Source organism: Molothrus ater, chromosome 3, assembly GCF_012460135.2.
Source record: "Molothrus ater isolate BHLD 08-10-18 breed brown headed cowbird chromosome 3, BPBGC_Mater_1.1, whole genome shotgun sequence".
NCBI lineage: Eukaryota > Metazoa > Chordata > Aves > Passeriformes > Icteridae > Molothrus > Molothrus ater.
Genome location: NC_050480.2, coordinates 35,818,226 through 35,844,597, shown reverse-complemented (window position 1 = coordinate 35,844,597; position 26,372 = coordinate 35,818,226). Strand labels below are relative to the sequence as shown.

The following is a 26,372-nucleotide window of genomic DNA, read 5'->3' as shown; positions in this document are numbered from 1 at the left end:
GCCTAGAAAAACCAGCACTCTTCAAAGTCATAATCACAGAATCATGCAGGTTGGAAAAGACCCTTGAGATCATCAAGTTCAGCTGTAAACCTGACACTGCTCAAGTGCACCACTACACAACACCCAGTGAAAGCAAATGCCTTCAATGTATGAAAACATATTTCAGACACACTCTTGCACTTTTTCAAAACAGTAAGAAACACAAATATTAGAACTACATGCAGAATTCCAGGCTCATTTGCAAAGACACTGACAACAAATTTTTCTCCTGGCTTGTCTGTTTATTCTTTGAAGAACATCCCATTTCTCCTCTGAACTCACACTATCAAGGCAGAGCTTCTGTTTAGGCAGTTTAATCACCAAAATATTTAGATCTTACTCTCCTTTACTAAAACATTATTCAATGGTTTACTCTACATTTGTTGTAGCTTTGCTCTTATCCATATTATTCTACATTTGGTTGCGGAATTATAGGATGTTTGCACAATTAGTTGAGCATTTCCAGCTACTTTCTGTCTGAATGCAGTTAGCTTGACAATGTCATTGTAGGTTTTATCAGTGCTTATTTTACAATTACTCTTACATGAGATGAGAACTCTTGAATATTGATGATTGTGATAAAATTTTGCCAGAGAGAGCTTATTAGAGACAACAGTTTATCAAAGATGCCTGCAACATGCTTCTGCACAAACCAATGCTAACTTCCTGATAAAAGAAATACAGTGCAAATAAATTTAAGTAAAATGATCTATCTGTGGTCTACAAAGAAAGGTAATAATTACAGCACATACTTCCTTCACCATCATCTGTAACTCCCAACACCAATCTCAACAGACACTGAGCATGTTTCCGTTCTTTTAGCAGCACCTCAGCATAGCCCGGGAGACGGAGAAATAAACCAAAGGCAGCCAGAGAATGTGCAGGTATGGGAGACATAGTCTGGACTGTTGACTTGATCGGTGGAGGCTCTGCAGCAATTGTTTCTGGTGCTTCATACACCAATTCCCCTGATTGTTCAATGGTAACCCATTCAAACTGATCACTGTCCTTCTGTTTTTCTTGTGTGGCTGACGTAACCACTGGAGTGCTCACCTTAACCAACAGAAACAACAAAGAAATTTAGCAGTCATTCAGTTAAACGCCTTAAACAAAAATTCTATTTTACAAAGGATCTAAAAGACATGCAATCTTAATGTAGGACACAAAAAAGAAGTCACATGAACTACTCCACCATTTGCAGATACAGGGACCATGCCAAATGGCCTGAAAGGGCATACTTGTTGCATTTTCAATTCAGTGCTACAAAGTTGTGCCTACACAAGCAAGCAAACATATTTTGGCAACCTAAATCCTCAGTTAAAGTGTGCTGCTTAAACACAGAGGTGTAAGACTCACAAATTACTCTGAGGTAAATACAAAGATTCATTTATGTACTATACTGTTAAATAAGAAACGGCCCTTTATTTTTAACATTAAACACTGTGACCATAATAAGTATTTAATTTTTAGTTACCTATTGTAAAAAGAAGAAAAATTAATCATAATGCCTTCAAAAACAAAGAATAACTTCAGGTATCTTAGCAGTTTAGTAGCAACTTGTAGCAATGAGCCTTTCGTAGCAATGAGCCTTTTGAACTTTTGATTGATTTGGCAGGCTTTATTACTATTATACTCTAACAGAACAGTCTGTTTTATGACCAGAGGACAGTATAGTCAAGCATTATAATGGGAGTCAGAGTTTAAGGGGGCAGTAGCTGTACAGTGCCCCAAGACACAATCAAACAATTTAAATGAAATTATGACACTGAGGTCCCCTCTCATAATTAAATGTCACAGAGGTTTCAAGTTTTCATGCTATTCAGATAAACTGATTTCATCATATTTAGAATTTTAGCACTTATTACCAGACTGATATAAACTGGGAAAGATGAATATGAAAAGCCTTTACAGAAATTATCCAGAATACCAAATTCCTAATTTAAAGTCAAAGCCATGTTTTACTGCATTTATTCCAATTATGTTCACATTTCTCCAGTGACTTGGAGAAATATAAAAGTAAAATTAAAGAATTAAGGGTCTGGAGAAATCATCAGTTTTCACTCTGAACAGTGAGTATTTAATTTTTTTTATGGTTTGCAGAATTCTTATTCAGTATTTGAATCTAAACATATATCTCAAGCTAAGAAATTGTGAAAAGATAGTAAGTTCCTAGGACTATAGAAAAAGAAGGAGAAAAGGAATGAAATTTCTCATGGTCATAACTTACTTTTCATGTCTTGCAGAATTCCACATATCCGTTTGCTTCAATACAGAGTACACATTATCCCTCTTGGAATTCATAACACAGTAACTGTTTATGTAAATACTTCTTCAACTTGCAATTTTTGAAATGCACTGGTACTAGACCTCTAAGGCCTTTGTAGAACTATTTACAAAGGATGCATATTAATTATCCAGTCTCACTACAGGGTTCCTATGGTTGCCATAATTTTACAGTCAAGATACTGAATAATGTACTCTCAATACGTATCCATAGTATGATACCCTTAATTCATGATTAATTCAGTTTCAAAGGGAATAAATATTATTTCCTGTTAGGAGTATCAGCCAAAAGCTTCAAAAATATTGTCAAAAAGAACCTGAATAATTCACAGGTTATTTCTTCCCTTTTTAGCAGTGTGTATTTAAAACAGCAGCCAAAGGAGTAATTCCACACTAATGCCACTACTGACACTTTTGAAATGTCTATCAGTGCATCTAGAGGAATTATATATATATATAAGTATACAAATAATATCTATTATTTCTTCATATTAATATAATTAAGATGATACTGTTATTTATAATAATAAAATTACATAATCTTTGAGAACTGAATTTCACTTAACCATAAAAACATCTATGAGGGTACACTTGCACGAACAACTAAGTGATAAGCAAGTATGCCTTTATAGTACATCAGTAACTTTATTTTACTGCACCCTCCAAGGTATTTTAAACAAACAGAAAAAGCTTGCCTTGGTCCCAACAAGACCACAGCTACTCAGGCAGTCTGTGACATGGACAGGGAAGCACACGTACAGCTGGACAGGGCTGCAGAGTTATCCATTTGCCTCTTTTAAAGTAACTTCCCCAAATAACTGAGAAGTTAAACTGAACTATAGGGAAAGACAAGGAAAATACTGTCCTCAGACAAACAAACAAAATACTCTCAGCATATTTTCCGACACTTATTTTTTTCTACTCACTTGTTGAATTACGTCAGGATAAAGCATAGGGAGTCTCTCTGCAATAAGAGCCAATCCACCCATGCCAGCAAAAACTTGCAGTGGAGACTGAATGGGACAAGTTTCAAGAAGTGATTCATCTAGAACTGCATCCATACACTCATCCCCAGGACTGATGGCTTCATCTTCAGGGCAAGGTCCCAGTAAATCTGCATGCTCTACAAAAACAAACAGAAAAGAAATTAATATATATCATCAACACTGTCTTTATTTCTTTGTCCTCATTTAAAAGTGGTTTTCAAAAGTACTGATTCCTTCTCAAGCAAAGACTGAGTCAAGAACCTGAAATGAATACAAGAATGACAAAAGAAAATAAACGTGTTAGTGGTACCTTCTCGGGTTTCTGTGGCTGAGATGACCCCTGAAGTATCAGAAAGTCTTTTTTCCCAGCCCCGCGACCAAAGAAGTAGTCAAGATTCGTCAGTTCTGCTTTTCAAGGTTGTTTGTTTTTCCTTATCTATTACATTCTTTCTCTGACCTGCTGAGATCTGCCTGGCAGGTTGGTTTGTGGCACACTGACCGCCCTCAGGGCGGTGTTATCTTTTTATACTAAGAACTACGTGTACTTTATTTACAATAATTTTCCAATACCTATCACCTATGTTAGACAGTCTGTCTCTACTCTAAACCAATCCAGAAGTGTCACTATCACAGCAGAAGATGGAGGACAAGAAGAAGGAGAAGAAGGACAGGACACACCCAGATCCCTTCATCTTGCTTTTTGAACCCCCATTCTAAAACCCCAAAACTCTGCTTTTTCACCCTGTGACAGATTAACTATCATTCTACTCAAACTCTCGTGGCTTTTAAACTTCACACAAAGTTGGTAATTTTTTCCATGGGCTAAAATCAAAGGCACAGGTGTTTTTGACTCTGTGCCAAGGTCTCTGAGTCCTGACAGGGTCTTGAATCACCCAGGGCAGCCAGAGGAATGTCCTGGGTCCTGACAGTACCTTTTGCCAATGACAGCAGATCCATGTCAAACTCAGCATTATTTACACATGGCTACATGTTAATTATTAGAATTTAATGTTTTATTAGAATTTGATCTATGCCTTCAAGACTTTGCTAATTTTGGAGTTATGACACTTTTTAACACTCATCTAGAAGTAGGTTTGTTATTCTCCAATAAAGAGTTTACAGCTGAAGAAAGGAAAGATAACCTTAAATCTTAACCTGTTTTGCTTTTCACATCTCTTCTCTGTGAGGTGTCAAAATGACCCTCTGCAAAAGCCATGAGATTTAATTCTATTCTTCCTCATGAAGAAAAGATCATGATCTGGATTTCTAACTTTCTTTTAACCTCCATCCTCCCAGTTTATGACTTGGCACCCTAATATCTTGTACAACAGACAAAAAAATGAACATTCTATGCACTTACACACAAAAGTATATACAGAATATACAAAACCCTACCACAATTCCTTATTGCCAAACATCAGCCCTCTTTGCTAATTGCCACAGACAAACTTCAGTGAATATTCTGTATATTTAATCTAAAAATCTGTTTTGCAGATTATATTTTTAAGCAATGTAATGCAGGGGTCCTCCAAGTCTTCAGAGTACAGCCACATCAAAAGGCAGGAGAGACCAAGTGGTCTCAGTATCTCTTCACTGTGAACATTCTGACACTCATCATAATCCTCAGTTATACTCCAAATATATAGCACACATGCTATTATTTATTATATACTTGTAAAAACACAGAAGCACATTAATGAATAACTTGTGCAGCTACCAAAATAAATTTCTTATGAAAAAACTTTTAAACAGCAGACACTGTATCTTTTAACAGAGACTTCATCTTTTAAAACTGTTCCTTTCTAATTTGAAAGGGAATAGCAAACAGCAGGTCTTTCCCCATCCTAATTCTCAACTTTAAAACATGCAAGAAGCACCGTGTTACAAGGACACCACTGATATACTGTGGGAGGATCACACTGCTTTGGAATAATATGATCAAAGTGTAAGATTTAATAAGCTTAAATCAGGGACATGTAGGAATATGTACATCAATTCATCCTACTTCAAAAGCAAAGACTATGAAAAGTCTGTCTGTCTGAAGAAGTCTTTCAGAGACAGACTAAGAAAAGGTCGCAGATACCTTTAAAGCAGGATAATCCTTGTAAGAAAATGTCCAATCGTAACACTTTCAGTACATACAGCTTTGATGTCTACTGTTCTAAAGGACAGGCAGAAACCTCTATGGAAATGCTCCTTTTCCCCACAGACAGTGGGTGAGGGTGTCACAACCTTGCTGGTATCAGCAAGGAACCACCTTCCACCAGACATGTGGAGGATTCCACCTCACTAGGCTGAACGTGATTTGCAATTCAATTGCTTGCAGTGGCATGAATTGATCAGACTGCAAGAAATGTTAGATATCCTTCATAACGATGGTTTTAAAGGAAAGATTTTGACCAAAAACCTCACCCCTCTGTTCTGCAGTGTAAAAAGCTGTAAGCCTTCCCAAAGGAAGACAATAAGAAAATATAAACACTGAGATATTGATAAAGCACTGAAAACTGCTTCTCTGCAAAAGACACTTGAAAAGTAAGTTCTCAGTGAGTAAAGCTATAGGCAGATCCTTTCATTGTGAGTGCAAACACAGTAACTTCTTCAATATTCACTCAAGGAGTTACACTTAAGTATGCTTTTCAAGTCCTTGCTTTAGTTAATTTTCTTATAATCCAACTGAAACCATTTCACCTCCAGGAGCATTTTCCAGGTTTTCAGTGAAGTCATGCACTTCACTGTGGAAAACTGCTGATCTCATAAAAGGCATTAAAGCAGACAGAAAAAAATGTAAATAAATGACACTCTTCCTCAAGTAATAGGAAATGTAGCACTAGAGACACCATGTGAACCTATAAAATCTATCTAGTAGGTCAAAAATCTATCCAGGTGTCAAAAACCCTGCGGTCTACTTTAAGTAGCAAGTAAAGGAGCACTGATATGTAAGAATAATTTCTCTAGATATTACACACTAGTGAAGAAAAAGCAGTAGCTCTGACCTTCATTATTGCTGAGTGGTGATTGTGAATAAAACTAATATTTTGCTGTATATCACTGCAGATCAATGGATTTGTAATGACAAGCTCAAATTTAAACAAAAAAGTGCCCAATAACTTAATGTAAGTTCAGAGGACCTTTATGTCTTCACACAACTTTACTACTAAACTGAACCTTGTCTAATGATTTGAGTTTTAATCAAATAGTAAAATATTTACTGTATGTTTAGAATTCAAATAAAGAGCATAAGTAAACCAAAGTATTATTTGAAAAAGATCTATCTCTTAATAGTGTGAGAGATATGTATATCCAAACACTGCATAGAGTCATGAAAGGCTAATTTCAGACCAGATATCAAGAAAATTATAATTGTTTTTCAACACTTCTGTTTGTTATCTTTTCTAGAAACAGACTATCAAGTGAACAGGTTTTAAAAGAAGCCCCTGTCTGAAAAGAACTGAATGATTAATTTTGGAATTCCATGTGTGTCAGCAGGCTGATGATCAGCAGATTACAATCAGCTTAATTTCAAAGTCCCATTTCTCTAAGTCTTGCCTAAAGGAATGATATAAAAATATTTCAGAACAGACTCCTGGGATAGATCTCCTTTCCCCTTCCCCAGCAAGGAGATAGCAAGCAATTGGCAGAAGTATTATCAATAAATACATCATATTAGAAAATGTTAAATGTTTTTAAAAGTTGCAGTTATAAGATCTGCTTAGATGGCTTGAGAGAAATCCCCATTTTCAAAGCAGCATTTGGTACATAAGATAGCTCAATAAATAAATTCACAGGCTTCTCTAACTCATTTCATTTCCAACAGCTCCTGTATTACAGGAGTTATGACACTTTTTTTAAGGTACTGTCGGGACCTTAAAAAATAACCCAGGACATTCCTCCGGCTGCCCTGGTTACCAGCACAAACACACTTACTAGAGAGAGCTGATATACATGTCAAGAAATAAAATATACTGTATATATCCAATCACAATTGTATCACATACAATATTACAATGAAAAAAGAAAAGTGAAACCAGAGCAACCATATTGGAGCATCTTATAGATATAATTTAGGCAGGGAATGAATTAATACTTTATCACAAAGTTTAGCTCTTATCTGGAAAAGAATAGCTCAGGAAAATCATCCAAGAAAATACAAAAAAACTGCTGTTTCTCATCAAGAAAATCAAAACAGTTTTTGTCCAAAATAAAAACATTTTTAAAAGGAGTATACCAAAAAAGTAAGAACACTCACCTTTTTCTGTGTGAAGACGTTTAAATGAGTCTGTTTTTGATAAGCTTGGATCTGAGATTACTTTGGAACCAAGTTTAACTGTCAAATCTATGGATCGGTATCCTTGAGGGAGTTTGCGGTCATACAGCAAAGTCAGAAGCTGGGCAAGTGTCATTTCAGCTGGTAATGGCTGACCTAGACAACAAAGGCATCAAGTCAGAGAGGAAAATTCTGACTGGGTTACTTTAACATACATATCCAGGTGCTGTTCATTACTTGCACCACAGAAGCCAAGTAGACTAAATATCATCTGGCTCCAAACTAAGGCCTTCATTTTACCATTTGTTCTCTTGGGAAAAGGGGCCCCATCAGTTTGGAACCAATCATCAAAAAGATCTATGCCAGCATTCCCTAAGACAGCCCTGTGCTGAGAGCACAAGCACTTGGCACATTTAACAAATGGCTAAGGCTGTAATTTGAGGTGCATTTTAAGTGGGTACTGGCTGTCCCCCGCTATTAAACACCACTGCCTATGCAGCACCATTGAATTGTGGGAGCAGAGAGGTGTCTGCGACTGGAAGGTAAAACAGGTGGTATTGAAAAAAGTGGAAAACAAAGAAACTGGCAATTCTTTCTCAGGCCTACTAATCCCAAGCCTAGCTCACTACTCCTGTGTCAAGACAGCAGGGGAAAAAAAAAAAAAAAGGGCACTTCCAGGATCACTTTTCTCCACAGCAACATAGACTTGAAATGCACATGCAATACAGTCCAAATGGATTACTTTAATTCAGGTTTTGGCCACTTTGTTGATTGCAAATATGTTCTTGCCTGAAATTACAAGCTAATCTGAAGGCTGGAAAATTTTGTCTGAAAACAAGTAGATTTACACATTAAATATTTTAGAGTTGGATCATATAATAGCAAGTCCATTTCATCATGATTGCACTTAATCAAGTAAAACAACATCTAAGAGTTCCTTAGTAACAATCTGTTTCTTCAATTGAAGATTATGTCTTAAGAAAAGCAAAAATTCAAAACGCCTTGCCATTGTACAAGGTAATAACAGTCTGCTGTGCAAGACACAACCAGATCACAAATAAAGAAAGGTTTACATGACCATTACAAGACAGTCAACATTTACCAGCTACATACTGAAAACAGGCACTGGGTTTTGATCTCATCTCCAAAATAACAGTATCATAGACTATCCTGAGTTGGAAGAGACTCACAAGGATCAAAGCCCAACTCTTGGCCCTACACAGGACAGCCCCAAGAGTTACACCATGTGCCTGAGAGCATTTTCCCAGTGCTTCTTGAAACATCAGGCTTGGGGCTGTGACTACTTCCCTGGGGAGCCTGATCCAGTGCCCAACCACCCTCTGAAGGAAGATCCTTTTCCTAATATCCAACCTAAACCTCCTCTGACACAACTTCAGGCCGTTCCCTTGGGTCCTGTCACTGGTTACCAGTCACTGGAAAAGAGATAAGCCTACCCCTCCTCCTTCCCTCATGAGGAAGTTGTTGACTGCAAACGAGGTCTCCCCTCAGTCTCCTCTTCTCCAGGCTGAACAAGTGACCTCAGGCATCCCTCATATGGCTTCCCCTCAAGGCCCTTCACTCTCTTCATTGCCCTCTTCTGAACTATCTTTAATAGCTTTAAGTCCTTCTTATATTGTGTCACCCTAAACTGCCCCCAGTACCTGAGGTGAGGCCGGCCCAGAGCAGAGTAGGACAACCCCCTCCCTTGCCTGGCTGGCAATGCTGTGCCTGATCTGCCCACTCTCCAGAAGAGCCTGTAACCCTCCGTCATGGCACACCAATCACTGGACTCATCCCACCAGGTTTTGCTCATTGTCCTCACTTGACTATATGATGCTTTTACCCCCAGTTGTCTGTTCTTGTTCTGTTTATGCTGAATAATAAGTTTTGCACCTTTAAGATTTGTTCTGAGAGTGAAGGAGGGAGAGAAGAAGCACGCAGTTTGTTTTCAGACACTGCACTCACTCCTCCACATTCCTGCTCCCGGCTGCAGATGGACAGAGCTCTCCTTTGTTTAAGTTAGTTTTAGCTAGCTGAGGCAAAGAGGACTGGACTGTGTTTGGTTTTTTTTCCTTTTCTTTGGACCTGTTTAAAGCTGCTCTGGCCTGAACACCAGAAGAGCACCAGCAGCTCAGACCTGTGGCCCACTGGGCCGGGCCTGGGCCGTGGCATTTCCAGCACTGGAGGGACTGATCAGAGTAACCCGGGGAAGGGACTTTCTCAGTTTGTCATCGCTTTTAGAGCAGCAAGGGCTTTTATTGTTTAATATTGTTTAGGTTTTATAATAAACAGGTTTTTTCCACTTTTCTCCAAGGAGGTATTTCTTCCAGAACCAGCTGGGGGAGGGGTCAATAGAATCTGCTTTTCTAGAGGAGCCCCTTTGGGGGTTCTCTCCCAAATTTGCCCTGAACCAGGACACTCATCAATTTTAGATATTTTAATCCAAGTATACTATCCTGCTAATAATTGCCAGAGGACAGCCTCAAAGCTGGTAATTGGATAGTAAGTCTCAAATTTAGGGATTTTTGAGTGAAAATGACTTTGATCAGAAGTTGACCACTTAATTCCATTAGCTGGATGCAGACAAGAAGCTGTTCTGCATAATAATGAAGCGTTTCACTCATGTTTCTGTTTTTTATTCCTGATCTAAGTCACCGCAATTTCTTCCTGAAGAAAAGAGATTGCCAGTCTTGCTATACCACATCTGATATACATGGAACATGACCAACTGCTTAGGACATGCTGTGCTTTTAAAACACAAATGTTATGGAATTCAAGAATATTCCTGAACTGGCAAATCAACCCTTCAGAGAGCAATGCAAGATGGTTGCCCACTTAGAACCTGAAGTAATAGGGCATTTTTACCAGTTCAGTTCTGCCTTGTATGTGGAAGAAAACCTATGTCACCTTTCAAATCCACCCTTTCATTTGTGAGTGAAAGTGTTTTGAGAGTTTTCTTAGGAATAAGGTACTAAACTTCAAGGGAGATCAACATAATTGCCACTTTTTTTGAGCTGCTATGATGCTACAATGCTGCAGTTGCTGATGTTATAATGATTTCCAGTTGAAAGCTGTTTACCAGCTCCACACTTCCAAGATGCTAATGCCCATTACCATTGTAACAACTTCCTGATCAAAAAAAACCATAAAAAAAACCCACTGAAAAAACCATAATTTTGATATGTAAAATGTATTATTAAAGTTACCTGGTAGTAGTTTATGGTACAGATGAAAGACTGGAACACTAATGGTCTTGCTGGAAGATTCTCCTCCTGAGGAAGAAGCACCAACTTTATCTGCCATCACTCTTCCTCGCCTCGATGGTGGACGTGGAGGGGTGGATGAAACAGCTCTTTTTGACTGAGATTTCAAACCTAGTACAGAAGTAAAAATTTTCAAGTTGTTCTAGTATTTATACCTTCAGTTTGCCAAGATACAACATACTCAAAACCTTCAATGATAGAAAAATAGATGAACTTTACCTCACTGGCTAATTAAATGCCAGAACAATATTTTTGTATAAAATATATTTGAATATAATCCCAGTATTTTTAGTGAAAAGGCTGTGCATTCTCTTAAGCGCCAAACATAAACCAAACCATAACTAGATGACATCATGCAAAAAAAAAAGCAAAAGCTATTCTGATTCTGCTGTCATTGAAGAGTGTCTCACAATGAGCCCTAGAGCAAAATGTTTTTAGGCTGTCTTTTCACCTGAAAGCAAAAAAGGCAAATTTTTCCAAACTGACAGACATTTCAGCACAGATTATAGCTAATAAACCCTTGTCTGGCCTACAAAGGTGACTTTAGCTGCAGTACTGACAGTACCACATGGGATGAAAGGTGCCTTTATATGTGCTTTCCAAGTTCCCTGACCCCAAAACATTTGAAGTAAGCACTACATGAAAATCAGGAGGTAGACTAGCTACAGAAGAGCTTACTGTTACTACACAGCAAGACTGCCTTATCTTAGGACAGCTTAAGGTGACTTAAGGTACAGCACAATTATACTGCAATCATGTACCCTTCTGTGCAGGTGACAGAGGTAAAAAGCCATCAGGTCAACAGACAAAGACAGACAATTACTAACTCATCATTGTCCAAGAGCTGCCACAAAACTAACAAGATCCACACTTCAAATGCTGTAATACACTCTGGTTTCAGCTGATCATTAGAAGCAGCTCTAATGTACAACACATTGTCCAATAATCTCAGTACACTAGACTAGCTTGCTTCAGGAAGATCAGGCTGCAAATACCATCTTCTCCCTCTATTAATTTTACCCATAGGTAAAAACGTAAATACTTTCAACTTCTTGAGATTCTGAGGACACTACAAAACCCTCAGAATATATGAAAAATTATTACAAAAGAAGAAAATATTTGACCAACAGGCAGTAAAACAAATCCAAATTAAATAAGTTTACATTTAAACTCTTACTAAATTGGAGAAAATTGGAAATATCAGAAAAAAACCTGAAATCTGCTTCTTTTTAATAGAGAATGAGCTATATCACGCAGTAGGATGAGCGATGTAACTGGAATGGCAGGGCTGACTGTACTATGCCCTATCTTCAAACTTGGCTTAGTATTTTTGTTTCTTTCTAGATTTTCTGTGTTTAGGTAACCCTTTCCTTGGACCTATTAATATTTTAGATACTACTAAAACATGTTTAACTTGTTTATGTGGCCCCTACTGTAACTATTTTGTCAGATAAAGATGCTGTAATTAACATAGCTATGTTGTTTTAAATGCCCACCAAGTTCAGTGAAACTGCTGCCCTGTTCAACCTTTGTGTTAAGTTATATCTACATCTAAAAACCTGAAATAAAAGGCTTAAGAAATATTGGTGCCAAAAGTCAGAGGAAATCAGCATCTCTGCTTTATGCTTCATGAAGTGTGAATGAACTCAAGGTAGCTCAATAATGGCAGAAAGCTAGATAGGAAAGGAGTAGTTTGAAGTTCATTAATCAACTTTAAACTGAAAGATGAATGACTTCTACAGCCATCATCTGAACCGTAACATTTGTGTACCACTGCAAAATTACTATGTTCAATCTATATGCTCCAACAAAAGGTTTGCATTTTTGTAAGAAAAAGGGCTTACACAAGAGGCTTTTGAAGGCTTGACTCAATAGTTTTTATAAACTGAATGCTTTGAAAGAAACTCCAGTATTAGTTGTTTCCAAGTAGAATAACATGGGTTTATGCCAAAATCTCCATTTGACAGTTTTTAGTAGAGTACCATTTGCTGTTATGCAAAATATGTGGACACCTTTTATTTCCAAAGCATATTTTCAGAAGAGCGGTGACTAAACTCTGTTGTACCAGCTACTGCAAAAAGCAGAAGCAGTAATACCCTCCAAGCTCCAGGGGTGTCTTTAAAAAAATCCTGTAAAATACCCTAGCAACAGCATCCACAAAGATATCACTGACACATATATTTAGGTGTACATAGAACTGACAAATTTGTCACAGTATAATCTACTAGAGGCAGCTGTTTCACCAGGAATCAATCTTTCTTGTCTAACAATCAGTTACATTACAATTGTAGTACCAGGTGCTACCATCTTTCTAACCATCACTAGTAATAAAGTTAATTATTGGTAGATATTTTCTTCCCCTAACACACTTTTAACACCAGAAAGATCCATTTTATAAAAGATAGAAGAAACAGACATACCAGAAGCAACAACAACGCTGTAATTGTCCTGAAATCCATTTTCTGCTTTAACCTTTTCTTTCTCCTCATAATTCTTCTTTTCTTTATCTTCCTTCTGTTCATTAATTAGCTTAGCTGTAATACTAGGTGTATCTATATGGGAATGGAGAGGATAAGGACAAAGAAAGAGAGGAAAGAAAAGCATTTCAAGATACTGAGTTGATTTTATTAGATTCTAAGCTGTTAACAAGGCTATTCTCAACTACTGTAGCATTTCAGAGTTCCAACACAGGCAGCAATAGTCTTGTCAATACCTATAAATTAAGGTACTATAGTAATTCTGTCCCCTTCTTCCCCCAAAACTCTGTTCTCTGACAATTTCAATCTGTAAGTTTAAAGCCATTACTTGATGAGTCAAGTGTTTTCACATTAAAAAACACTAAACCACTGCAATCAACCAAAAATGAGATTAAGCAAAAAATCTCTAGCCAAACCCAAGCCAAATGAACCAAAAAACCCACAATAAATCTTGACAAAAAAACAAAAGAAAAAAATCCAACAAAAAAAGAAATATCTTTTTTTTTTTTTTTAAGGATGGCTGCAGACTTATTTAAACATGATCTTGTATTCGGGTCTGGATATTTCTTGTTACATACTGATCCAATTTCAGAACTGGTAAATTCTCTTCCTTTGGAAAAGAAAACTGGAAGATGCCTGAAGTACGTTACACAACCAAATCTTGAGCTGTTTAAGAGAACACTGGATTACTGCAGTTCGACCATTTTGGTTTAATCACTAGAACAGATCACAACTATCAGTACATTATTAAATCTAATCTAACTTATTAAATCACTGATAATTGGTGAAAATGGACAATTTCATACCCTGTGTGGTACAACCCTGGCACCAAAATGGCCAAGTAATTCTCTTAGTTGTAGCATAGCCACAGCAGCTTTAAGGTACAACCAGACTCAAGACCTAGAAGTAACATGCAGCTACCTTAACTGTGTGTCACGAGTGGGTGAGGTGCTGAAAGGGATGTGATTTGGCTGCCTGGAAATATATTATAATTTGTGCCTGAAAACATTAGTTATGTCTGTATTAGACAGCACTGGAGACTAAAAAGAGATACAGAGTGTGAAACTACTGCCACTTAGGACTCAACATTCACACACATACAATCTCTATGCATAGATCTGTGTGTATATATACAAACGTGTGTGTGTATATATATATACACATACAAGTGTATCTATGAGACTGTGAATGGTTTTGGCTTTTAAAAAACTTTCATTATTATTGTTAAATTTCTGAGTTGCTCTAGTTTTGTTCCATGGACTCAATGTCCACTTACTGCTGAGCAATTTAAAGGTCATTAATAAAATTATTAAAGAAGGTTAAGCAATGGTATTTTAACTACTCAGGTGAAATCCAGATTTGTTGTTCAGTTTTTCTGACTCCAGCAGTAACTCAAGTCTAAGGTGCATGAACTACAAAACACCTGGTACTCTTCCAGGCAATCCTATCTGCTGTGTACTGCACATTTGCTTCCTATGGTGAAGGGATGCAAGTAGCAGATCTATCAGTGATTTCATGACCCCTTTCTCCCCCTCTTTTTTTTAAAGCTGGGAAAAAAGTACAAAATGAATATGGGTCCTGTGACTTATTCATGCAGAAAGTATGAAATGGTTAATTTGAGACATTAACACTAGTAAAGAAAAAAGTTAACCCAATGGACAGATTCTGACACAGGATCTTCATGACTTCTATTGCTATAGTGGTGACAGCCTTTTCTTTATTTTCTATCCCAATCCACCCCTTCTCTCTCTCTCACCCTAAACACACAGCTTGCTCCTCTTATAGTCAAGCCTTCTTTACTCTGTCCTGACCATGGATTCCCTAGAATGACATACAAGAACCACAAAGCCAAGGCATAACAATGCAGCAGCAAACCCTAAAGTTATGGTGCCCTACAAAGTCAGCACTATTTTCAATTTCAGGCATAACAGTCTACCACATCATCACATTCTCCTCTCCAGACCTTACTAGCACTGGCTATCAAGCTGACAACAATGCACCACTAAAGCAGCTACTCAGGACAGTTTGTCACTGCTCAGCAACTGATCCCTACCTTCGTACAAAGTGACCATCCCACCCATTACAGTAAATGAGATCCTTGTGCAGTTTGTGGTCAGAAAAACCTTAGTCACATTTCACACATGACTCTCTGGACAGTAAACAAATATAGAACTCTATCAGAAATAGTGAACTATTCCTTGATAAATAAGATCCAAGCATTTAGCTAGGAATGGATATTTTTCTATTAAAATCCTAAAACACATCTTGTCCTTTCTAGTATTCTGCCAAATAATATTTTAGTACTCCTATCAGCTTGTTAGGCAACATTTATCGCCCCAACAAATTTGTAAGTATAAACATTTCCATAGATATAAAAAAGCAATAGTTGCTTTTAACTCCATGAAGACCTGTCTCATAAATGAAAAGTTGATCTACCCTGAGTTCCAAAGAAGTACACAATCAAGTAAACCTACATCTAGGAGCATACATATCTAGTCAGATGAAGAGGCAACTAAGAGCACACCCTTCAGTGCACATCTCCCTTTTGGCAAAAACATAATTGCTCTAACAATCTTTGACTTTTCTTTGGCATTATTGAGAACCACATTTTAAGAGTAAAGAAGTAGTCCTGGATTTGTTTATTTTTTTAAAACTAGACATGTATAAAACTGATTTTTCATTTAACATGTCCAAACAATTTTTACTCTATTCATTACTAGAGGAGAATCAACTTGCATTTTGCCTGGTTCTACCTAGAGAGCTCTGGCATGGAGATGACATCTTCAGTATGAATTCTACTTGCTAACTAAATTGTAAAAAATTATTACCCATAATCTTTAACATATAGTTCTGTTTCCTGAAGTATTAAATAACCACTAAAATTAAAGATTGGATTCATTTTAAGATTAAGATGTCTACCATTTAGGTGTCAAAGTCCATATTATGGTCTCTGAGAGGTTAATCTCAGTGTATATTCAAGTAGTATAACTGAAAGTACTGAAATTTAAAAAACAAGTAAATAAATTAATGCCATAACATTATCCTCTCACTGAGCATAATTTTAAAATTAATATCTAAAAGTAAATGATACTTTTCATTTTTCATTTAGTAAGCAAATGCAAATATTTATCGAGCAGACAAATGTATAACCACAGAAATTAGATGAAGCCCTTATCAAGGTCCTTTTCACAGGACACACATCTCCACCTTGAGATGTACCACTAAGTTCCATGCTATTTAACTGACAAAATTTTGGGAAATTTAATGAAAGGATAAAAGACAGTGTGTTTTAAATACTGATATTTGCAGTCTGATTTCTATGGTCCAACAAACAATGTAAGTTTTGTTTAACTGCATTTAAAAAAGAAGCAAAACAAAACCATGAACTATTGCAAACTTGCCTGACACACGATCAAGAACCTCTGCTAGAGTTGTTGAGACAGGCAAGTGAAGAGTACGAAATTTGTGTCCAGCTCCATACATTGGATGTTGAATTACATGACTAGTAGCATTAATTCTACCTTTGTACAGCTGAAAGGAAAAAAGAGTCAACATTAATTATGACTTTAACACTGAGAAATAAGTTAAATCACTATGTTCTTATAAAGCCACATCAGCTAGATAAAGCTAAATCCTTAGTATGCTAAAAAAGAAAACTAATATATCCTTCAACTTTAGAGGTAAACAGTAAAAATACATCAAATTAGGACATGTTTAGCTTTTTAACTCCAAATAATTTCTTTTGAAAACCTACAATATTTTTAGGACCAGAAACAGTATGATATCATCTTTGCTTTAAAAAACCCAATCATTTTACATAGTTGTATTATGACAGAAAAACCACAAGCCTGAGACTTGCCAATATTTAGGAAACAAAAACTTAACTCTGAAACTAAATATCAAAAACCAACAACGTACTTAGAGTAGAGAAAGATGATGTTTTTCTGTTGCTCTCACTTGAGGAGGAAGTTTATTCAAGACTTAATATCTACTTTTTGTTATTATGGCAGGTAACTAAGTCACTATTAAAATGTTAAAACATTGCAAATATTTTACCATAATGTATTTCAGACAGCCCTGAAGACCTGTTTATGCATATCAACTTACAGGACCAATTAATTGTTGTGCAATGCAATTTAAAAAAAATTTACTTCCTGACAACCAGAACTGAGCTTCTGAAAAACAGTTTTGGTAAGAACTTGTAAGATAAAAATAGGGAATCGATCTTTGAAAGGTTATGTAGTTGGAAATTCTAGGAGTATATCCTGTACATCCACTTTATTTTTAAGGCTTCTCTTTGCATCTTATAGGAGGAATCATCTCACTAAGAACACAATTCCCCAGTGTTTTTAATAAAAGAAACTGAACTATGACAACTTCAAGACATGTTTTCTGCTTTTACATATCTAGTAACAGCTTCTGTAAAAATCTGTTGTATGTAAAATAACAAAATTGGTAACTGATGTTACCTTCACATTATCAATTGACTTGTTAACAATTATTCAGCCTATTTAAAACATTTAAATGTTTGTGCTAAAACTGTATTTGTGCCTCCTTTTCCATTTTATACTATCTGATCAGTTTCCCTCTCATGTTATCTCCTGCAGTGCTTTACTTCTGAGATGCAGAAACCAAAGCAGCAAATACTTTTTTCTGGATTATCTTTATCTGGGAGTATCAGATATTTTAAAGAAACTTGTGGTTTTGCCCTGTTTTTTTAGTCACAGCCTTCAATGGAGAGCACTTCAGACATCAATTGTAATTCTGTTCCAGTGAAGCATGTGGAACCATAAAGCATACATCTGCTTTATAAATGAATTCACATATTTGTCACTCTATTCATGGCATTTTGGCTAACTGCTGAAGCGTGTCTGCCAATTTTGACTATGACTGATCCTTAATGATACTGCTAAGGACTACTGAACAGATATTGTATCTATATTTATTGCTAGTGTGTAAGGGTACTATTAAAAAGCCTTCTGTAAGATCAATTTCAGTTGTCAGATCCTTCAGAAGCAGTACATTTCCAACAAATATTTTGCGTTACTGTAGCACAGTGCCTTGAATTTCCTTCTAAAATGATGAGTTAAAATTCAACAGCACTTTCCTTTCCAAAATTCCATAATGTGTACAGCAGAAAAAAGCTGCTAACATGTCAAACAAAGTTGAATATACTCAGGCTTAGGATTCACAGGCTAAATTTATCCCACCTTTACCATATGGTATCAAAAATTCTTACTGGACAAGGTGACTGAAGAAACAAAGTCACTTTCTCATCCTCTAGCATCAGTTGCAAAAAAAGCCTCCTAATAAATCCTGAAATATTTCCAGAGGTTGGGAGGTTCCCACGCTGAGGAGAGGACTGGAACAATTCACAGAGAACCTGAGAAGGCAAAATGATATCAAGTTTAAAATATTTCTACATTTAGGTTTTTAAAATATAGCTCTACACAGCCAAAGTAGGCAGTGCCTGAGATCCACTTCCAGTTACCACACCAGCTCAGAAATGAGCACCACTGAAGAAAACATCAGCAGCAAATAAGGCCCTTAATATAAAAGTTTAAAATGCTGACTCCAGCAAAGTAATTGTAAAGATATAGATTTCTCAAAAAGATAAAAAAAATGACAATAAAGTATTTAGAAAACCAGCTTTTGAATCCCTAAAGCGAACATTTCCCATGGCATAATGCACTATTACTCCCAGCCATTAACAGAGAACTGACTCAATTTTTTACTGAAGTCTACTTCTTCCTAGAGCATCATTATTTTTAATGCTGAAAAAGCATTTTTTCATTATACTTGCATTCAGCTAGGTCTGCAAGGTTAATGAATGTGACAAAGATAGCTGAATCTGCTCTAAAATGCCAAATGCAAAGCCATTTTCTGCAATACCCTGTATTTTCTTGGACACAGGTTGCACAAGCAAACTTCCGAGGAAATCTCCTTAGGTTACTAATATAAAATATGTGTGAAGCTTTCTGTTCAAACTCCATTTCACAAAAGTTTAGCCCTATCCAATTAAACAGTCTTTTGGAGTTCAGTCTAAAGTTTATTTCTCTAAACCAAGAGGAATACAAATCTATACAAAGGACTGGACATCCACGCCAAAACATTTTTATATATGTTTCAGACTCAGATCAACAAGCTAACAATTTTAATATAAATTTTTCCAGTCAATGACAGTTTACAAAACCCCAAGTTATTATAAAGAAAGGTAAAAAACACAGAAAGTTTTCAAAACATTAAAGCATTATTTTTCTCTCTCACCTGTGCCATAAGTCTCTGGTTATTAGGATGGCAAGAGATGCACTGGAGGAAGAAAGCAACTGTTGCATTTTCAATTGCTGTCCGCTGCTGAGTGGTCAATCCTGTGGTCACAGTTGAAGAAAGAGAGCTGGACCTTGCACTGGTCTGCTGTGCTGTCATATTGTGTCCTCCAGAGGTAGCACCAGAATGGCACAACAGGAATAAAAGTGCTGTCCACAATGGATTGACTTCAGAGCCACCCAACCAATCCTTCATCATGTGGCTGTTGCCAACTTCTGTCAGAAACCTGAGAACAGGAGCAACCAGGTCTGCCGTGATGGGCATTTTATTAAAGTGCTGTGGAACATGGTGCCTCCTGAGCCTGTCCTGGCTGATATCCATTGATTGTGCAGTGCAGTCAGAGCTAGAAGTATGGTTAAAGCAAAAACTAGCAAGACTTCTTACAAGCAGTGAAGGCAAACCTGAGTCCAGTAACTGCTTGATAGCTTCAGGAGACTGAGATGAGGCAGCAAGAGTAGCCAGGTGAGACTCTGTTAGTGCAAGAGGGGCTTGTGCATTTTTAGAGTCATCTGTCAAAGATGAACTAAGGTCCTGCTTTTTGCTGTCATCAGTCATAGACAGTCTGTGCTGACACTGCATTGGAGGAGGAGTGATACCCATCCATCCCATCAGTAAGGAAAAATAATTTGGGTGGATGTGGCACATGGAACAAAGCAAACTATCAACAGCTTTCTTCAAAACCATGTTGCAAGGAAGAGACATGGACCAGTTAAACAGTGACCTGTAGAAGACAGAAAATTGTATCAATACATAGCCTGCCAGTTATTTTCCCTTTTTTATCATTGGTTGATACAACATTTTTGCACTTTTATGGTTTACTATTACAGAAGCTGCTGTGAAACACTCCATGCTGAACTTGGAAGCTTCTTTTAGATCACAATATCAGCAAGATGATTACCCACAAAAAGCATTTCTCAACTGTATGCTTAAATTTCTTTCATCATACTGTATTTTAAATAGATATAATCCAGCTGCACACAAAAACCAGATTTCAGTCTTTCAACAGTTGTCACACATCTCATCCACTTTTAACCAACTGCAACCTCTTCATGCTGTCAATTCTCCAAGCTGCAGCTGTTAGGGTCATACAATGACCCTATGTGTGTGGACAAAGGCCATTTACATGAAGGTGTCAATTCCTGGTAAGAACTGAAAGTAGTTTAACATGCTTCAAAATTTTTGAAAATTTCCCTTATTAGGGATTTTCTTAAAGATGCTGCAAAAAAAATGAAAGCAGCAACAACCTTGTTGGTTGGACAACACACCCTTGTTATCCTTACTTGACCTAAATTTAGGACACAACAACAGAATTATTCCTCAGCTATTCTAAAGTCCCACCTACCTTTGGCATCACATCCAAGTACTATCTGCTTGAATGCTAATCCAAGCCATTTAAGTGCAGAAGCTAATTTAGCTCCTGTTATCCAGCTTAAATTTCAGAACAGGTACTTGTAAAGTAAAATGATAATTTCTTCACACAGACTTGTCCAGAGTATGTGAAGTACTTTAAAACAAAAACAGGTTTTCGAAAATGCATTCACAGTACCTTGACACCACAGATGTTATATTATCTTACCATTTACAGACAGAAGTGAACATGCACTTCATGCCATTCAATGCTAGGTTTTTAAATTAAATTTGGATGTATTATTGTATCTTGCATTCCCATTTGAAGGCAAGGATTGTTTTCCCTTCCTCTGGATGGAAATGTTATTCTGTGTTTCGTCTAAGGGCACCCTAGGAGCTCAAGGAACTCTCCAGGTCTAATCAAAAGTTGGATTTATCACAGTCAAAGATTGATAAAATCCCTCCCCAACAGAAAACTCATCTCAGTGGCTAAATGATCTATAACTCTGGGAAGACAGTCACAATTTCCAAAAGTCCACATGTAATAAACCTACACTTAACTCTTTTCCAAATATACATTAACACAATCCAAATGCTAAAATCTTCAGCATGAGTTCATGCTCTATGAAAAATAAGGTTTTTTTCTAAATACATATTTAAAAATAACTATGGGATTAGCATCCATTGGCCAAAGCAAAAATTCTGAAATGGAAAAAGGGGATGATGGGAAAATATTTCCAAGAACAAAGTGATTTATCACATGAAGGAGAAACTTGGAGCTATAGAGAGAATCCATTACAATATTTCAAAAGTTACAATACCAAAAAAATGAAGAATACACATGAAAAGTTACTTTTATCAGAAAAAATATTTGCCCATATAACTCTGACAAAAAAGCTTTTATATTTATTAAAGAATATATTTTATAATTTGCTCCAGATGGTGGCCTAGATGAGTGATAGTTTTATATCTGGCAGGAGCTAGGGGAACAGGGTCATATTATAACTTGCATACTCAAACTAGGTACAAACTATCATTTCTCCCTGTAATGAAAATAACACACTTTACTCCAAAAGACAGGAACTCAGCTGTGAAACCAACTTTTATATATAGATTTTATATAAATCTAATTGGGCTGTCCATTTTGGAAAGCCTATTTTTATTAGAGCTTTTCCTTTTCAAATGTTAAAATGTGTTTCTGTTAAAGTGTATTGCTAAAAGGACTAATTGACCTGCAATTTAAAATCCTTAAACAGATTCCCATGATGAACAAGCTCATTTTGAATTAAAAGTTATCTACATCACTGTATCATTGAAGAGTCTTTGGAAATTGTCTTGCTTGAAGTCATGTAAGAGTTCCACATGCTTGTACCTGTAACCATAACTTACACACTTGATAGCACTTCAATGTTTGACTATGCTTAAAGGAGACTGGTTGTGGAAAAATATGAAGGTTTCCTAAGACCAACAACAAAACCATGTGCAAAGATTCCTTCATTAACTGCAACTGCATTCAACAGTACAAATCAAAGATGCCTGACTAATGCTAGATACCATAATTTAAAAGCCATTTTTCTATAAAATGTGAAAAAGTGTTATGTGGCTTATTATTTTGTTTAACTATCTCTTCCATTAAACAACATAAATTGCAAATACTATATCCTATATTTTATTTTGGGAGTCACTAAGAGTATACATTTGGTGTTTAGGGTGAACTTCTCTTTAGAATGCATCAAAATGAAGCAAGTTCATAGTTTAAGATTCACTCCAGATTTTGTGCATTCATTTCTTTCAAGTCCAGGCTAACCAGAACAGAAATGAAAACTCCAAGAAATCATCCCCACCTTCCCACCTCTCAGTTATAGATACTGGATACTGAGACAAATAAAATAATGTTTCTGTAACAGCATCCTAATGAAGATCACCTATATCTACTGTGAAAATTGCTGCAAACAATTTCAGCAAGAACAGTCCATTAAAAAACCTCATGAACAAGACCATGAACCAGCTTACCTTTCACATCTATGCAAGTATACACATGCATTTCCTGTCTCATCTCAGATTTTTGGGTCTTTAAAGACAATTATACCTGGAATATGTCAAGTGCAGCTTTGAGTTTAGAACTACAAAACGATCTGTTTGTTTAGGTATGCATTCTATCAATTAGCTTCACTTTCCACTACTATTTCACAATAAGTGCCCTTCAAGTTGTATTACATCTGTGAACAAAACAGTTTAATTATAGAAATAACATGGTGCTAAACTTTGCTTTACTTACTCAAAGAGCTCCCTGTCCAGCAACGCTGGCAAATCGTATTCTACAAGCAATTCGTAACTATGCCACAGAATTGCTGCCACACAATGCAGGTGGGAAGGGGATGGCATCAGAAGCCCATACTCTCTGGTTGAGCTATTGGGACAGATGTAGCTGACCCGGCCACTTTTTTTCATAGCTGCAACTCTTGCAGAATCACTGACCCATTTCAGCAATGCTTGAATTCTGGAAGACAAGATGATGTTGCATATTATAAATGAGCAAAGAAACAGAGTCAAAAGAGCTTGCTGGTTTTTTTGTAATCCAATTTACACATTTATCTCTTTCTTTGATGTAAAGTTTGAGAGTGAGCTCAAGCTCTTTTTTCTCAAGACTCAAATCAGGGCAAAAATTAATAAAAAAAATTTATCTTGGACAGCCAAATGTGAACCTTCTACAGAAAAAGAAAATATAGCAGGTATTTAAGTTCTGACTATTTGTTTTTCAACTGACTTTTCTCTCAAAGTTTTATCACATTTATAAGAGCAGAAATAGAGGGACAAAGAGAGCATTCCCTGAAAAGGATGAAAAGAGCTAGAACAGAAAACTGGGAGAGCTTATTCAGATTTCTGCACTTCCATGCTACCTCCTAACAATGAGATTCCAAAAATGTTTGGTTTTGTGAACTAAGATCAAGCCACTGTTTAGCAGGTTATTTTTGAATATGCTTCCATATGACAACCCAAATAGCATTACCTATCTTTTGTTCCAGGGTCTTGAGTTGTTCCAAGCTGATAAAGAATGTCTATTGTGGAGTCAGAAGAGAGACCATTTAATCTTCCAAACAGTAAAGGGCTATTCAGATCTTGCCGCATTCAAAAAAAAAAGGGGAGGGGAAATAATAGAAGTACTTACATACATATTTTTTAAGTGTACTAATGACATTATTACAGAATTGCAATATTAACATTGAATTAAGTTTCCCCATTAACATAAGGATGAAATTCCTATACACACCACTGTCTCAAAACTGCACAGTTTGTATGTCCAATGTTCATCTTGACTATGAAATGAAAAGCCATTACAACATATATCAGATACAGAACTCAGAGGTCTGCATAGTAGGGTATTCTTCAACATATTCCAAAAAGACGTGACTAATTCCAATAGAGCTGTCAAACCTCTTGCTTTACAGAAGCAAATGCTTTTTTCAAAATGAAAGCTTATTTAACTCCAATTTCCATCAATAGGATTACAGTTGAAGATTTCCACAGATTATTTCCTATTCAGCTTCTCCTCACTATGTTCATCCTCTGCCACAAAGTACTTTCCTATCTAACAACATTCCCGCAAAAGAGAGCAATCTATGCTGAAGCACTAGCTCATAGCAAAAGAAGTGATGGAAGCCATTTTAAAGAGAGTGTTTTCTGGTAGCAACCTCAAAACGGGAAAAATTGAATTTGTTTTCTTTCATTTAGAAACTACAAAACAGCAAAGTGGTATGAAACCATAAATACAAAATCCCCAGTTCACTAACAGAACAGCTTCTGCAATACTTCACTGTGGGACATAGAATGTAATTATATCTTCATTATGTACCTCTAAACATAAAGATTTTCAATGTTGAAAATATTCAGCATATTCAGGTATTCAGAATTCATACTGTTTTACAGACTACTGCTGCCCAAATTCTGCTGCATTTGTTTTCCTTAGCAGCATTTGTGGCAGTACTCTTTATTTTAAAACATCTGGACACAGCGTCTAAAGTAAGAGGCATTTAGGATACACTGTACATCCTACACTCTCTTCAAAACACCCTTCTAATTATGAAAAGCCAAACAACTCTGGGAGCACTGCTTTATCCTGGCAGGACTACCCACATACAAAGACTGTGATACTTAGAAGCCCATCAAAGCACAATGTCAAGTTCTAGCAACCCAGGCTCAGAATCAGAAAGCAACGTGTAAATACACTGTATTTGTACTTTTAGACAAGCAATGCTTTTAAGCAGCAACTGAAAAGAAATACACTGCACTCACCTGCAGGATCACTCCCTGATGCCGAGCAGTTTCTTAGAAGAATGTCAATCAATTTTAGTCCAATTCTGGTGGACTGAAGCCCAATTTTCACAAGCACAGCCTCAATGTTGGGAGAATGCATCCCACAGTAAGGGGACATTAGTAAAGCAGCACATGTCTGCAACAGATTAGCAGTGGGTGCTGCAGCACTGGCCATCATTCCTTCCAAATCACTTATGTGAGTCAGGCAGTGGTGTAATAATCTTAACCATCCAATACTGAAAAGGAAAACAGAAAAATGAGCTAATGTATTATTTTATTGCATTACTTTTTACCTGTATTAGATTACAGGACAAGTACCGCAGAAAACTTCTGTGACATGATCAAACATCATCTGAGCAAAGCAAATGACTGAATTTAAGACCATAATGAAATACACATTAGTAATGCTGTTGCAATCATTGGATTAAGAATATAAGAAAGGCAGGGTCTGGGGGCAGAAAGAGTTAAGAGCCTGCAAGTTTTATTACTAAGGTTTTTCAAGATTTCTTGATTCACATACATATTTCTTCCAACAGGAAGAAATCCTTCCCTGTTGAGGGAAGGATGAAAGGGAAGGTGTTTATATATATGGGGATGGGTGTGGGGCAGGTTTGGGTTTCATTAATTTTTTTTTTCTTCTTCTTTGTTGGGTTTTGTTTGCTTGCGTATTGTTTTTATTTACATCAAATGAGTGAAAGTGCAACAGTAGTTGGCATTAAAATTATACACCTGCACAACTTCCCTGACATTACAAATGTTTAGAATCATGGATATTTACAAGAAACTACAGTGAACCTTAGGGAACCTGATTTCTATATTTCTGTATATAGAAATAGATATATATATCTATATATCTATTTCTGTATTCTAAAATACATATAGAAAAAGCAGAGAAATTAAAAATGTGTTAGCTACTACATTTCCCTCATGTCTCTCATTCTTTGACAAAATTGTTCAGAAGTTCTTTTAATAATAAATCCTGAGAAATAAACCTATTGTAATCAAATCAATTTGGCAACACATCTATTAGACTTTACACCACAATACTATTTAAACTAGAATCGTGAACAAG

The 26,372-nt window shown here is 36.5% G+C and overlaps 1 protein-coding gene across 1 annotated transcript in view; it reads right to left on the bottom strand.

The window, feature by feature from the left end:
- The window catches only part of BIRC6 (baculoviral IAP repeat containing 6), a 175,842-nt gene that overhangs the window by 57,071 nt on the left and 92,399 nt on the right, over positions 1–26,372 (bottom strand). Inside the window, 11 exon segments of the mRNA XM_036380755.2 lie at positions 792–1,092; positions 3,249–3,445; positions 7,555–7,728; positions 10,779–10,946; positions 13,256–13,387; positions 16,714–16,843; positions 18,552–18,695; positions 19,580–20,360; positions 23,265–23,486; positions 23,997–24,105; positions 25,280–25,536. Of these exon segments, the coding sequence (XP_036236648.1) occupies positions 792–1,092; positions 3,249–3,445; positions 7,555–7,728; positions 10,779–10,946; positions 13,256–13,387; positions 16,714–16,843; positions 18,552–18,695; positions 19,580–20,360; positions 23,265–23,486; positions 23,997–24,105; positions 25,280–25,536 (2,615 nt within the window).